Source organism: Ruditapes philippinarum, unplaced genomic scaffold (genome assembly GCF_026571515.1).
Source record: "Ruditapes philippinarum isolate M1 unplaced genomic scaffold, ASM2657151v2 ctg4379_1_1_1_1, whole genome shotgun sequence".
NCBI classification, from domain to species: Eukaryota; Metazoa; Mollusca; class Bivalvia; order Venerida; family Veneridae; genus Ruditapes; species Ruditapes philippinarum.
Window position 1 is genome coordinate 89401 of NW_026857005.1, and position 15439 is coordinate 104839.

General features: G+C 31.1%; 3 protein-coding genes across 7 annotated transcripts in view; 2 read left to right on the top strand and 1 right to left on the bottom strand.

Moving 5' to 3' along the window:
• Window positions 1-3102, top strand: part of LOC132748437 (uncharacterized) — an 86660-nt gene extending 83558 nt beyond the window's left edge. For all 5 annotated transcript variants that reach the window (XM_060738046.1, XM_060738048.1, XM_060738049.1 and 2 more), the window contains 2 exons: window positions 386-498; window positions 964-3102. In XM_060738046.1, coding sequence (XP_060594029.1) covers window positions 386-498; window positions 964-1086 — 236 coding nt within the window. In that variant the 3' untranslated portion in view covers window positions 1087-3102. The remainder of the gene's footprint in view (window positions 1-385; window positions 499-963) is intronic.
• A 993-nt stretch (window positions 3103-4095) lies between these two features.
• On the bottom strand, window positions 4096-7924 carry LOC132748439 (testis-specific serine/threonine-protein kinase 1-like). Its single transcript, XM_060738053.1, has 4 exons — window positions 7496-7924; window positions 6937-7085; window positions 5975-6182; window positions 4096-4474 (listed from the first exon to the last, which is right to left on the bottom strand). Exons 1-4 carry the CDS (start codon window positions 7778-7780, stop codon window positions 4265-4267), a joined length of 852 nt encoding a protein of 283 aa, XP_060594036.1. The 5' UTR covers window positions 7781-7924; the 3' UTR covers window positions 4096-4264.
• A 52-nt stretch (window positions 7925-7976) lies between these two features.
• LOC132748438 (testis-specific serine/threonine-protein kinase 3-like) lies at window positions 7977-11741 on the top strand. The gene is made up of 2 exons (XM_060738052.1): window positions 7977-9045; window positions 11415-11741. The coding sequence occupies exons 1-2, from the start codon at window positions 8125-8127 to the stop codon at window positions 11586-11588; spliced, it is 1095 nt and encodes a 364-aa protein (XP_060594035.1). The 5' UTR covers window positions 7977-8124; the 3' UTR covers window positions 11589-11741.
• Window positions 11742-15439: the final 3698 nt, after the last annotated feature.

Sequence of the window (15439 nt, forward strand, 5' to 3'; positions counted from 1 at the left end):
TGACTGCGTTAGTAATGCAGTAGAAATGTACCGGTAGTTGTAAATACTGAAACATCAGTCATAAATTGCACAAAACATGTAAAATATTACTTGAATCTTGAAACTTTTTACTTTTCCTGACATCTTAGTAAATTTTCTCAAGTTTTGATTTTATTGAAATATTTTGACTCAGCTGGGGGCATGTAGCTTTAACTGATGTCAGTGCTTTGTATATAAAGTGCATTTTTTGAAAAAGCTCCATTCTTATTGTCATGATGCTGGTCCCAGTTACCTCCTGGGCTACCAGGGTTTCACTTGAACTTTGTGACTTACTAGATAGCCAGTCTGTGACAGTGAAAGTGGGGGTTGAAGTGTGTTGTATGTCCAAATTTTTATCAAATTTCAGCACGAGCAGTAGAGGACCCAGTCTGGTTCTATGCTGAAGCTTTACATGGTTGTTTTAGTGGAGTGGGAACCAATGATACCAGACTAATTAGAATTATTGTTGCCAGATCTGAGGTATGTTTTTTTCCTAACATCTGTTTTCTCTTGTCATTCTTACCTTGTTTGTATTTGATTGAATGAAATCTATCCAATAAAACAAAAAGAATTTTTTGTGTGGAAAATGATGTCCAGTATTTAGTCCTCCCTAGCACTATGCTGAAATGATAATAATAACTTGTCTGGGACACGTAGATAGAGAAAGGCAAGTTGTACATCCATGCAGTTTGACAAATTACTGCCGTCTGCTTTTTTTTATTATTTTGATATTGAAATTCAAATATTTATCCTACTTCAAGTTGAATATACTTTTCCTTATATGGTAGAATATGCAAGAAAAAATATCTGACATATGTTTGTAGTTCCAATTAGAATATTTGTCCCTTATGTACCTGCCCATGGGCTGCAACTCGGCAAGCCTTGTCCCCTCAGTATCAATCTGAACCACAACATATGACAGATATTATTGATCATATATTACAGATTGACTTGGCAGACATAAAGACAAAATACAAGAGTTTATATAACAAGACAATATCTGAGAGGGTAGAACAAGAGTGTAATGGGGATTACAAGAAAATGTTACTGGCTATTCTAGGCAGTTAATAAGCTTCAATAATCATGTCTGATTCTATTACCCCTATCAAACCCATTGATTCAGATAGGCTTTTCAGCATATTGTTTAGAGGATGTATGATTCTGAAAAACCACCTTTGAATTTTTTAATGACAATGGATACAAAATATATTAAAAGAGTATATAATATGTTAAGAATAATAATAATAATAATAATATTGATAATAATGTAAATTGTCATGATGAATCACTGATTTGAAGCAAGTTGTGATGTTGTTATATACAAGTATGTGTGTAAATCAATGCATATTATATTTTTGTAATTTCATGAAATGTGTGTTACTTTATATACAAGTTGATATAACATTTTTTGATGGAATCAGAAAAAAAATAGTTTTGAAATGAGAAATTGTTTGAAATTTTATTTTTCATATGAAATAAAAAAAAGTATCAACATTTTTTTTGCTGTTTTGTGTAGAAAGGAATATGTAGAGAGTTATAATATTTAGTTGTGATGACATTATACATTGTTTACAGCTAACCCCAAGTTGAAATAGCCTTTAACATCTAACAATAAAAGAGTCTTAAATTTTGATTTCATTTGAGATTAATTTTTACAGGCAATGTTTTCATTAAAGTGCCCCCAAGTTAAAAGTGGAATAACTTGTATTTGTAATAAGGTTTAATTCTATAAGAATATTTTATACTTTATTGAGTTACCATGACACCTTATACTTTTTCAGTAGACATTGAATAAAATTGATTGAATTAGGGCTTTTTAAGGAATGAAATTTTTACTAATGCTTTTCACTACAAAACTTTTTAAATGTCACTGTTTTATATTGAATAGGTGTGTCTAAAATGTCTTTCCACAGAATAATATACCTGAGTGCATTTATTTTCATTTACGGTAGATGTACTGTTATTGTGATAATATACCCGAGTGCATTTATTTATTTATTGTTCAGTCATGCTATACTGTTTTTGTATTTTCACTGTATAAAATATATCAGTATTTTTTTTTTGTTATTTACATCAATACAATTTTTTCACACGTATATTGTTTTGTTTTTATTTAACTTAATAACTAAATGTGATATTTTCTTTTTTTAAGTTTTATTTTTTACAATTATGTTATAATTTTGTTGTTTTTATTGTATTTTTCATTTATTTGTTTCTGCCATCATAATGATGGCTGATTGACAAGGGACATAATTACAGTGTTACTATTTTTTCAAATATTTATTTAGATACAAATGAGTGAAGGCTGGCTGAAAATTACAAAATAGGGGGACATGATGCATGCAAAAACCTGTACTCTTTTGCAAGGTCAAGGTCATGGTCACAGTGACCTTTTATGATTTGTGCAAATAAGGAGAAGATAGTTGAAATTGTCTAAGACTTGGGAAATTTATACTGGATTTTAAAATTGTTTAATACGGATAATCTCAATAACCATGCACAAACAATATTGTAGGGTCAAGGTCACAGTGAACTTTGGAGTGTTTTATATGACATTATAGTTATTTATAAAACTTATTCTAAACTGGTGTACATGTTCATTGACAGTCAGTAGACTGGCTAGGTACATCAATGCCACTAGAACAATAGATTAGGGAATATGTGTCATCAAAGGTCAAGGTCTCTGAGATCTTCTCCTCTTTAAAATACATGTATATTATGTTTGATTTATTAAATTTCACATTTGGGATGCTGTGATATATTTAAAATTTTGTAATATAGATAAAAAAAGATTTCAATTGAAATGTATATAGTCATATTGTGAGCTTTATTTTAAAAAAAGAACAATCACATTTTTGTATTCAGAATTTTTTCTGTTTTTCTTTTATTCCAATGATACATAAAATACTAGAAACCCTTGCTAAGTAATATTTATAAAGAAATGATTAATCTTTTATTCTTCTTGCCTTTGCGTTATTGATCTGTAGAGAAAATACATGATTACTTTTAGAAACAGTCCCTTCAGTTGTTATTTACGTTTTATAAATATATATTTTAAAGCTAATAAAATGATTTTTACACCTTTGAGTGTCGATTTTTTACTTGTTTTTATACAAATGAAGTGTTTTAGTCAAACAGTCTTGTATGTGACATTGTCAGCAAGATTTTTCAATTTCTTCATTTTTATAACCATCAACAATCTTTGGAAATAACGGGAATAAGAATAAGGGTAGCGGTGGCCTAGTGGTTAAGGTATCTGCCTCATTATGGGTTTGAGCCTTAATCGGGTCCCTACCATATTTCTTTATATGAACCAGTGCTGGTTGGTTCCAGGAAGGACACTCGAAAGTGATGTAAGAACTTGTTTCACAATTGAGCTTAAATAAATATATTTAAACTAAATCCTTGAAAATATAATAAGCATCTAGTGAGTGGGGCCTGAGTTAGTTTAGCTCCATATTACCATGGTATTTAACGATCACTGGCTTAATTCTTGTAAAGAGAAATCACCAACCACACCAATTATGTATAAAAAAAACCTTGCCAACATTGAATTATGATTTATACCAGCATCGCAAAGTGGCATTAATAGATCTAGGTTGTCTTTAACATTTACTGCACTTAATATCTTAAGAAGACTTGTCTAATTTTCATTTGGGACAAAAACATTCATTATTTTAGGTAACATTTCAGTATATTTACCAACTGTCATTAAATACTGAACAGTGCAGACCACGATCATATGGCACGTATGCGTCGGCTGATCTTGGTCTGCACTGGTCGTATGGGTAGATTTAGTTGCTACCAGAAGGCCGGGAGTTAACTAGAGATTAGCATAATCGGGGACATTGTATGTCTTTAAAAGCCACACTTGGTAACTAATATGGTATGTTTAGATAATATAACAGTGTACTATGCTCCGGTATGATTGCTCTTACAAATATATCGAACTTAACTATAGACTAAAAATGAATAATTACATACAAATAAAGCAATTTAAAATCGAAAAGCAGCTTCATAATTATGTTTCACGTGCACGCAAATATTTGCAAGAAATAATAAATTACACAACAGAACTCTCTAAATAGCAACACATTTTATTGTACACAATTCACTTAAAATAAAAATTAACTATTATATATTCAAGTTACATTCAGGTTTATTTTGCGGAAGTTTTATGTGTCGCTCCTAAATCTATTTTTTGCGCAGCCGACAATTTCTCCATCCTAGTCGCTTCCGGTTCCGATTATGACTTGGACAACCCTGAAAGCCAAGGATGCTCAAACATTTGCGGAATGGTTGTCCGCTTCTTGCTGTTCGGCTCGAGGATTCTATGAACAAGAGTTTTACAAATTTCTGACACAGGTTTAGATTTCGAGAAGGAAACTCGTTTTTCTGTCTGGTCTTTCACCATTTTCTTGATGTTTGAGTCGTCATAAGGCATTGATCCGCATGCCTGAAAACCATAGCAATTCAGATGTTAATAAGTATCATGTATTTACTTTTTAAATAAACATTTATATTATCAAGCATGATTATTTAGTTACTTGTAATTTATTTTAGAAGTGACACAAAGTGAATAGAGAATACAAACGCAAACCAGTTCGTTCATGTTATTTCACTAGTTGTTGTATAAGAACCGTGAACCAAAGTTTCTGCAGGTAATATCTGGGACTTAAGTCACATGTAACTTATTGTAATAGACCTATTACAATTGTAAGATCTATGTTCTAAAACGGTTCCAGTTACTATGTACGTACTGTGGACCAGTCGGCTAGGATGACTGGTCTCGTTTCGAGGCACATGCATGAATGACATAAAATAAGATGGTAGGGTCCCTTAACCAATTCTGCTTGAATATAAGTTTACATTTTATGTTTTATTGCACCTCACAATAATCAATGTACATGTACATTTAGTTTAAACACTATTTATTACCAAATTTTCAAACATTACAACCAGAAGACATTGTTTACCAAAAATCATGTATGACTGAAGATATACATGTAAATAAAAAGGTAAAACAATGCTAATGACTTCATAACTTAATTAAATTCGGAAGAGGATTTGAAAACAAGTCCAAGATTAATATAAATTCACTTCCTCAGTGGGTTGGAAAGGATGACGGCTGACTCGTCAAATAACGTGTAATGTTTTAAAATATAATTTTACAAATAAAGTGATAAAAGTGCCATAGTGTGGAAGTGAGTTATGCTACAGATAAGACAGTTGATATAATGTATAATTCTTGCTTATGAAGTCATTATGTAACATGCGCAAGCACTACGATATAAAACGTTTATGGCGACAATGTATTAATTTTTGGACGAACCTTAAGATATTTGTGTTTTGTTCAAAGCTAAGATGTTCAGAGCCATATATATAGAGTAAATTTTGAACAGTTTAAGGACACGGAAGGTTAGTTAAGAACTTGAACGTTTGGACAAGAAAGAAGATAATTATCAATTAATAGTTAAATATGCATTTAAATATCCTGCAACAGGGATAGCTAATAATTAAAGCACGTTTTCGTTCTTAACGTTGTATTTTATAAAAAAAAATCAAATAAAAAGATGTGTTTTTTTCCATCTTACAGAGTATTATGTTAAAATAAAAGTATCTTTTATTTTTCCATTTTCAAAACATGCGCGCACGCAAGATTTATTTTTTACCTTCCTCGGAAGTATTGATTATAACAAAATTACTCGCTATGATCGAGTCTTTACATGAATGATAATGAAAAAGTGCAACATTTCTCAAGCCCCTAGTACCAGCTTGAACGGTACTCAATTTTCAATACTTAAAGGGCTGGAATCAATGATTCCGAAGGACCAGAATTATATAACAACGCTGAATGAAAGTACGTGCCATCTTTGTACAGTTTCAATACAGCAGTTGACACCTGTTGTCGTGAAGCATAAAAATACATGTAGTAAAAATCTAAACCAATACATACCATGATATACAGGATCACGCCCATTGCCCAGACATCGTGAAGTGGCAGGTGATAAGGTTGACCTCGAAGGACTTCCGGTGCGGCATAGGCAGCACTTCCACAGAAGGTCTTGCTGATGTCTCCAGCCTGGAACGTCCTAGCAAACCCGAAATCAGTGACTTTGATACTGTTAGTGCTGTCTAGCAACACATTCTCACACTTAAGATCTCTGAAATGATTAGTTATTACATATAATTAAAGTTTTCCAGAGATGTATCTAAATATATACAGGGTATTTTATATCATATATAGTTTTTTGTTTCTTTGTTTGTTTTCTTTTTGTGTGTAAAAACATTGATACTGGTAGTATAAACAAACTGAAATCATGTTGAAATTCACTTCTTCTGTGACTAACTTTAACTGGCATTTTATTGCGACTCGAGTAAGGTTCGAACTCGAGATACATGTAGGCACAGTCTTAAGAGGCACAAACATTAATCACAAAGCTACCGTTCGCTATTCGCAGCAATTACAAGGATACGATTTGTATAAATTTTGTCATTTAAGGATTGAGATGATCCTCGGATTTAAAATCATCTGAAACTTTTGAAAAAAGTATTGAACAGATTTCTCGTCCTTTGGGAACTTAAGTTAAAGCAAACTTTCTGTGGTATTAAATTTCACTATTTCTCAAACGAATCGGAATGATTGATTTCTTTAGAAATGCTAATAAATCCTACCTATCAAAGACATTCACAGAATTTTTCTATATTCTAAAGTTATCTTAACTATTAAAGTAGTAATGTTATATGTTCATTTATATAAACATAGTATATACTGTATTGATCCGTGTGTATTCGACAAAACGATTTAAATACAATTGCTATTTTTTCTAATAATATGATTTTTTCATAAAATTCAAAGCCTGAATGTTTTCATTTTTTATTTATCTATTCGATTCAATCTTTAATTTATAATTTTACCTGTGGACAATAAAACGGTTATGAAGATAGTTTATTGCATGAGCCAACTGACTAAACATAACTTTGGCCTTTTCCTCTGGAATTGCTCCTCGCAGTTTGATAAATTCTAACAGATCCCCGTGACCAGCATGCTCCATTGCAATATATACCTAAAAGAAAGAAACAACGGACTCCATAAATGTATGACTAAATATAAATTTTCTGCATATCTGAAACACATGTTTGAAAAAAAAATACGTGAGTAGAAACAACATCCTCCTCAGAAAAAAATGGTACCAAAGATATACGGCTCACGGTCTTTTAGGCAATTTGGTGCGATAGAAATACAATACGATTAATTAAAAGCGATAATCGGTATGTCCTGGTCATCGAGATCCCTTTTAAAAAAAATTTACATCTTTTTACAATGTTCTCTTAAACTACGTATGTGGATAACATAAAATTTGACATGTTTTATGAAGAGAGACAATCGTATGATCTAAATGTAAACGGCACAGAAGCGCTCTTACTATTTTGTCAGTATATTTTTACAAATAACTGAAAAATAGTGAAGTTTTACCTTGTTGTGGAATTCCATTAATTCGTACATCTTTATTACATTCTGATGGTCAACTCGTCCGATAATTTGCAGTTCTCTTGGTAAAAACTTTTCTCGAAAATCTTTCGGAACCTTCTTTCGATTTATTATTTTCAGTGCAACCCGTTTTTGAAGTTTTTCGCTGAATGCACTCTTGACTTTCGCATAAGATCCTTCACCAAGTGATGTTCCTAGGGAGTAGCCGCGTTTTTTGAGCTCAACTTCCTCATCGCTCATAACAATCACAGACTCTTTCCCGCCGCTCATTCTTTGATCATTTTACACCATTTTTAAAACAAATGTGAATTATTTTGTTAAAAAAAAAGGTGCAGATCTGTTTCCCGCTAATGTAGTCGTTACGGCGTCGCGCTAATTTGCATTGTGACGTTTACGCAAAGACGTCAGTTTTTTAGATATTGTTTACCGACGTCGCCATGTAAACAACACATGAACAAACGACGATGTGCACATAAACCTCGTTTTCGAGTTAAAAGTTGCTAAGCGGCATATAACAAATGGTTGACTATACAATTTTGAACTCAATGTTTTGATCAATTTTATTGAACGTTTGGTGACTTCTTTTGAAATGCGCATACAGAATAGTTCTGTAGATGTTGCCTTCTAAACGACCACGTATAGAGATGGGAGAAGACTCATCGTCATGGGAAGCAGTCATGATGAATGATCTTGAAACCATGAAAGCTGAAGTTGAACCAATAGAAGTTCGTAAATCGTCATCCACTAAAATTGAAACAGTAACTTACCGGCCAACATATCGTGCTGTACTAGCAAAGAAGGGATTGCTTGTGAAACAGACACTCGGCAGCGGTAGCTATTCTAAGGTAAAATTTGCCTACTGCCTTGAAAACTATGACTATCCCAAAGCTGCTGTTAAGATAATTGACCGGAACAAAGCTCCAAGAGATTTTCAGACAAGATTTTTACCACGTGAATTAGCTATATGGCCAAGAATGGATCATGCAAATATTGCGCGAATGCACGAGATGTTTGAAGACAATTTCCGCGTCTATATGATCCTGGAATTTGCCGAGAATGGAGACGTTTTACGTTATATTCAAAGATCTGGTGCAATCAAAGAACATTTAGCGAGAACATGGATCCGACAAGTTGGAGATGCCGTTCGTTACCTACATGATCAAGACATCACTCACAGGGACCTGAAACTTGAAAACTTATTGCTTGACAATTGTTTCAACATTAAAATTTGTGATTTTGGTTTTGTGAAGAGCAATTCCATGAAAGAACTTAGCAAGACATATTGCGGCTCTAAATCGTACGCTTCTCCAGAAATACTGCGGGGTGAACCCTACGATCCTAAGAAGGCCGACATATGGGCAATGGGTGTTATACTTTACATTTTCATCACGGGAAAGATGCCTTATGATGAAAGTAAAGGAAATCATGGAGTTCTCGAGGAACAGAAAAAGCTTAACTTCCCGTGGCACAAGTTCAAATACGTGACGCCAGAAATTAAGAGTTTAATTTTGTGGCTCTTTCAAAATCAGTACAAGGTAAAATGACTTTTATTTTTTCGGTTAAGATTATCTTACCAATATAAATAGTTTGTTTTATAAGGTAAAAATAAACTGGGTAAGGGTATGATGAGGTAGACTTAGATTTCTCTAAACGCAATCTTTTTTCTTTTTTTTTTTTTTTTTTGGGGGGGGGGGGACGATTCGTTAACACTCTGGACAGTGAGTTTTAAGTACAAGAGGACTATTATAAAATTATGATTATAATTATATACTTATTGGATACTTTTCATTCCAATATTTATCAGAATAATGGACAGTTAATTTTTTCGTACTTGCAGATTTGTGAATATTATGTCTCAGTGGCGGACGTTATAAAAAATGTACTTAGACATTTAATTCACGCACGTGCTACAAAAGTGTTAACTTCTAATACTCAAAATACAGATACTGAGTTGAACCCTTAAATTGGAAGATTAAAAAAAATATGTCTCATATTTTTATATCATAGACATGTTCCCATAAATAATTTAATGTTAGGGCTCGAGTTTCTTAAGTTCTTAGTAACACAGAATTCATTCTTTATTTGTCAACTGGATTTGTAAAACATCAGTTTGTGTGAGATTTTGCTCAGATAAATACTAACTAAACAACCATGCCATTACACAAACATATCTTATATGTCAGTTTTCACAAAAACAGTGTAGTTCTCTATAATGCCAAATGCCTATAATGCATGTATTTATCATTACTGTTGATGACGTAATGAATTATAAGGAACATTTAATATTTTTTTAAAAACTAATTCCAATAGAAATGATCACGTACTTTAAACTCAGTATATAGAGGATATTTGTTTAGTTCAGTGTAAGATCGGAGTATATTTCACCGAGTGAGCACCAAAAGGTATATTTGAACTTTAACTTTATTTTAACTTGAATAAATATGAACTTTTGGTGTTCACAAGGTGAAATATATTTCGATCTTACACTAAACTAAACAAATTTTCTTTTTATAACATGCAAAAAAACGTTTTGAAAAGACATTAAACCTAATACTGAATGAAAAGCGCGCCAAATAATAATACAACGTGACGTCATTAACGACGTCACGTCATTAGGTTGGTACCCATTACTGTGCACGCTGGTATTTCACTGAAACAACGTAAGGGGCTTAAATTCAAAACGGTGAAATTATCAAAGTGGTAATTTCACTGTTTCAAACAGTGAAATTACCAGTTTTATATCACTGATATATTTCTATAAACCACCGAAAAGCATGTAATAAAAACGAGTATATATTTTACAGAAATTACTTTCTTTACAAAAAATATACATGTAGAACAAAGCAATCGACCATGTGCAACAATCGTTGGTTTGTGGTGAATATCGTCTGTTCACCAGTATCTGTAGCCAGTAATTTGCTTTGATTTAATTTTTTTTATATAGCAAAATTTTGTAATATAGTTAAACTTTTAAAGATATTATCATTATTATGATGGGAGACCATTATGTAAACATAATTAAACACATGTTTGACATTTCTAAAGAATTAAAAAAATATGGATTTTCGAGGCATAATGTGCTTTTTAGTATATACACATCTGTCATGTTTTGTAACATACATGTATCTACCCACACACTACCCAGTTTATAAGACATATTTAAGGTTCCGAAAAAAATATTGAAAAGTTAAATCAGAGACATCATTTTTTTTCATCGTGTCTCTTTGGATATCACAATTTCCCCTGACTCATTCTGGGATCTTTTTTACAAAAAATAAATAAATAAATAAATGAAAAATAAATAAATAAATATTATAAAATGATAATAAAAATAATTGGTGTTGCCGTGAATGACCGTGCCTGAAGAAAACCAACCTTTGTGTCGTTATTACAAGATTGAGTGTCGAATTGTACAAGACGTATCTTAATGGTGATCACGAATAGTAAGACTTAATAAACTAAAATGAATATCAACTATTACCACGTTAAATCTCCTTTATAGGACTTTTTCCTATTTCAGTCTTGATAAAACAATAATTCATCATATTCAGGGAAAAAAATTTGTTACTGCGTGTTTTACTGCAATTTCCAATATTTAATATATTCTTTATTATTAGCAAATTTAATATATTCCAAAGTAATCTATAATAAAGATTTCTCAATTATTTCTCATGATATTAATAATGTTATGGCGGTACTATTTACTTTGCCGTATTTATTCACGTTCAAGTCGGAACATTTTTATTAGACGCACATTAAACGCGACATTATGCTTTGACTGTGCGTACCTAATGTTGAGTATGTTTGGGAAAAAAAACACTTGTTAATTATTAATATACTCCTTGCTATTTTATATTAAAAGCGTTTGTATCACTGTCAATAATATATTTTTTTGCTGTTTCAGGAGCGGCCAGGCATCCATGCAGTGTTTGAAAATGATTGGATGAACAAAGATCTAACTGACCAATCAGAAAAGGCAGAAGGAGAAATCAAGAAAGTTGTCTCATTCCAGAACAATGACAAACCGGAGATACAGAAAGAATTTGCTGCAGCACTTCATAAAGTGAAATCAAAATGAAATTATGGAATTGTACCAACCAAAAAATTTTGAACAATTTTTGCATTCTATTTTTATATCAGCTATTTATTTTCTAGGGTATTTTAATCTACTTTTGTAAACTTTTATTTCTCTATTTTTTTAGTCTTTATATAATTAAATTTTGTCTTTTAAGGCTTCTTCTTCTCCACTCACACTCCTTTCCTATTTGTCTACCAAACGAGCTTCTTTCTTCAGAAAATACATGCAAAAACTGACTGCTTGAGCTGTCCAGGTAAGAAAGACCTAGATATCCATTCTCACGTGATATGGTCACGGTGTTCTTTCTGCATATCACAGATTTGTATAAACACTGTAACAATCTGTTCTGTTCTGTTGAGTTATAGAAGAATTATATACTGCGTGGAACACTAGTTTATATGGCATGTATTGGCCTCTTTAAAGGAATTTTTGGCAGTATGGCATTTATTGGCCTCTTTAAAGGAATAGAGTGCTAATGGCATATGGCATGTATTGGCATCTTGAAGGGAATAAATTGCTGATGGCTTTCTGGCATTATCACAAACTTCTTAACCAGAATGGATTGAATATAATATTTATAACACAATGCAGTATGTTCATCAAAATAAGAACAACTTATGTGTATTTGTAAGTGGTGTGCATCTTTTAAGATTAATTTTGAAAAATCTGCCATATATACTTCCATAGTAACAAGATCTTATATGTATAATCATGTATTCTTGACTGGTACACGTTTTCATATTGGAAGGTTGCTAATCATTTGTTTAATTTTATTATACTTTTTATGCTAAAAGCAAACATGTCATATACAAATATGATAAATACTATAACTTCTATATGAAGACCGAGTGAATACTTTCAGTATGTTTTATGTCTACACAATATTTTTTACTCTGGCTTTGATAATATTATACAGAATTTTTATTACTGGTACCTAGCTTTTCTTTTAGATAAATGTATATTTAAGGAACTTATTTGATAGTATGTAATGCCCATATTTATTGTTTAAAGGGGCATGCTATCAGATAAAATAACAAAATGATAAATTGTCATTTCCTTTACAGATATTTTAATAATTATTGACCCTATAAATGCTAGGGGAAATAAGTTCTTGCTATTGGTATCAGACCAGTGCCTTTCTCAGATGCACTGAAAACACCTTATTTCTGATAATTTACAAAATAACTGTCTTTCATAGTTAAAATTGTTGTAAAAGTGTATGCATGCCCCTTTAAACACAACACTTAAATTTGTTTTTTTTCTTATTTTTTTTTTAAAGAAAATGGAAAATTATGGCTGATTTCTGCCATGGGCATTTCTTTCTTGTGGTAAGATGGCCAAAAATCAGCTATTATACGAAAGTTGTTTGACATATGTTCATAGAATAAATTGAAATAAATAAAGATGAATGTCAGTTTTTATCATTTTATTTTTAAATAATCTAACACAATGTCATGGTAACAAGTCAGAAACATTTATCACATAATTGGCAATCTAGGAGTGAAATAATACTTTAAACATACTCTTGGTATATGTTACACATTTATTAGTATAATCAGTTTTGGTATACACCTATAAGTGTAATATCTTTTGATATTACACATTCATCAGTGTAATATCTTTTGGTATTACACATTCATAAGTGTAATATCTTTTGGTATTACACATATACAATGCAATATCTTTGGTATTACATATTTGAAAGTGTAATATCTTCTGGTATTACACATCTATAAGTGTAATATCTTTGGTATTACAAATCCATTTTTAATATTTTTGGTATAAAACATTTAGAAAAGTAATACATTTTAGCAGCAAAACATTTGACATATTATAAAAAACAGTTCAATTTCTCTGTTTTACTACATTTATGAAAAGAAACCCCAAAAAACTTACATGAGTTCAAAAGAGTATGCCTGTTTCAAGTGAATAGAGATAATTTGGAATTTGGCAAATGTCGGGTTTTCCCCAGCTAATTCTGGGATACAAACAAACTTTCATGGTTACAATTTGGTAAATATATCGATGATAAGTGCATTTACCACTCTATTAAAAAAAAAACAATTGTGCACCGTGAAACTATAACAGATAAAGTTTGTACCATGAAATAGATGGAAAAACACCCACATTTGCTGAACTCTGGATACCATCTATTCATTTAATTTGTTAAATAAAGATACTTTGCTGGATCTAAATATTCATATTCCAATCAAATCAGTTGAAAAACCATTAAAAAAAATATTCTTGTAAAATACTTACACAATATATTTAACATTAACAAAAATATACAAAAAGAATATACAATTTTGAAAATAGAGCACTGTACTGCTATATACCCAAAGATATAAAAAAAACTCGAACAAAATTATATTGTATAAATAATTACAGGAACCAACAACATCTCAAAAGCCATCCCTTTGTTCATCTTGTCAGCCTCTTCTCTTTTAGTGCCCTTTTTTGTCCTTAATTTTTTTTTGCCATTACGGGTAGCACTCTAAATTTTCTATGTAAGAAATTCAATTTTTTTTATTGTTAGGCTTTTAGACCTCAGTGGAGTTCCTTTAAATTGTAGAAAGTGGAATATAGAGGGCATAAAACAGAGACCAAGAAACATAACTCCTAAACTGTCTTCCTATATTCACTTATAAAGTGACATACACACCTATAGCGTCACTTTTCTTTATGGTAGTGTATACTTTCCCTCCAATTCACAGCTTTAAAGAATTTATGGACACAAGGAAACTTTATATGATGAAAAATAATAATGATTATCAAAAAGTTTATTTCGCATAGATATTCTTTAAATATTATCGGAAACATCTATGTAGAAGCACAAAAAATCACAGCTCAATGTATAAATATAACTTACCTTAAACACATCTATATACAAAATAATTCAATTTTTTAAGTGAATAAATAAAACTATATAAATAGATAAAATCTAATGTATCACAGACAAATGGCAAATAAAAGGTGTCCATACCACCTTCAATAATAAATGCATCACAAAAAACAAATACTTAATAATATTATATCCTCCAGTACTTTTGGAAAAATCAATTACTAATTTTGGTATATCAAGATAAATTTTTACATCGGTCAGTTAACAGTATAAAGCCAGGTCAGACTGCTAGGACAAGCAAGCTGGCCTGATGCTATACTGCCACTGGTGGCATTTTTCCTTACAATAAGTAAGAAAAACAACATTCTAACACACTTTACACTATTCCCCTACCAAACAGCTATCAAGAACATTATTACATGATATATGCACAGCATAAAAAATGAATGCTTACACGTCATATGACATCATATTTAAAATCAATAAACCAAATGACATCAGCAAAATAACTTCTACGCTCAATATAGTTAAAATTTTTTATCAATTCTCTTTTTATCAGCATGTTAGAATGGAAATAGATTTTTCTTGCATTATTTTTATAAAGCACCGTTTGTCATTCAAATGCTTTGTAATTAATCACTCAGGCCTATCAGCCTTTATGATTGTATTCCTGCATATATGAAATCAAATTGTGCATTATTCTACAACAATGCACTCAAAATCAATATGACATCAATTTCTTAAACAATAACAACACACAATTACTTTTATAAATAAATGTAATGCCTTTAGCCCCTCTACAAGCTGGTCCTTGAACATTTAGCCTCTATAGCTTATGTCCCCTTTGATGAAAACCTTGAAGAGCTAACCGAGAACCCTGAAGGATTATCCTGAGATAATATATATTATGACAAAGAAAATTATTGCATTAATATATTTGATGAAAATTATATCACAGTTTATTTTGCTTTTAATATATTTACAATAAAATATTATAACATAATATTTT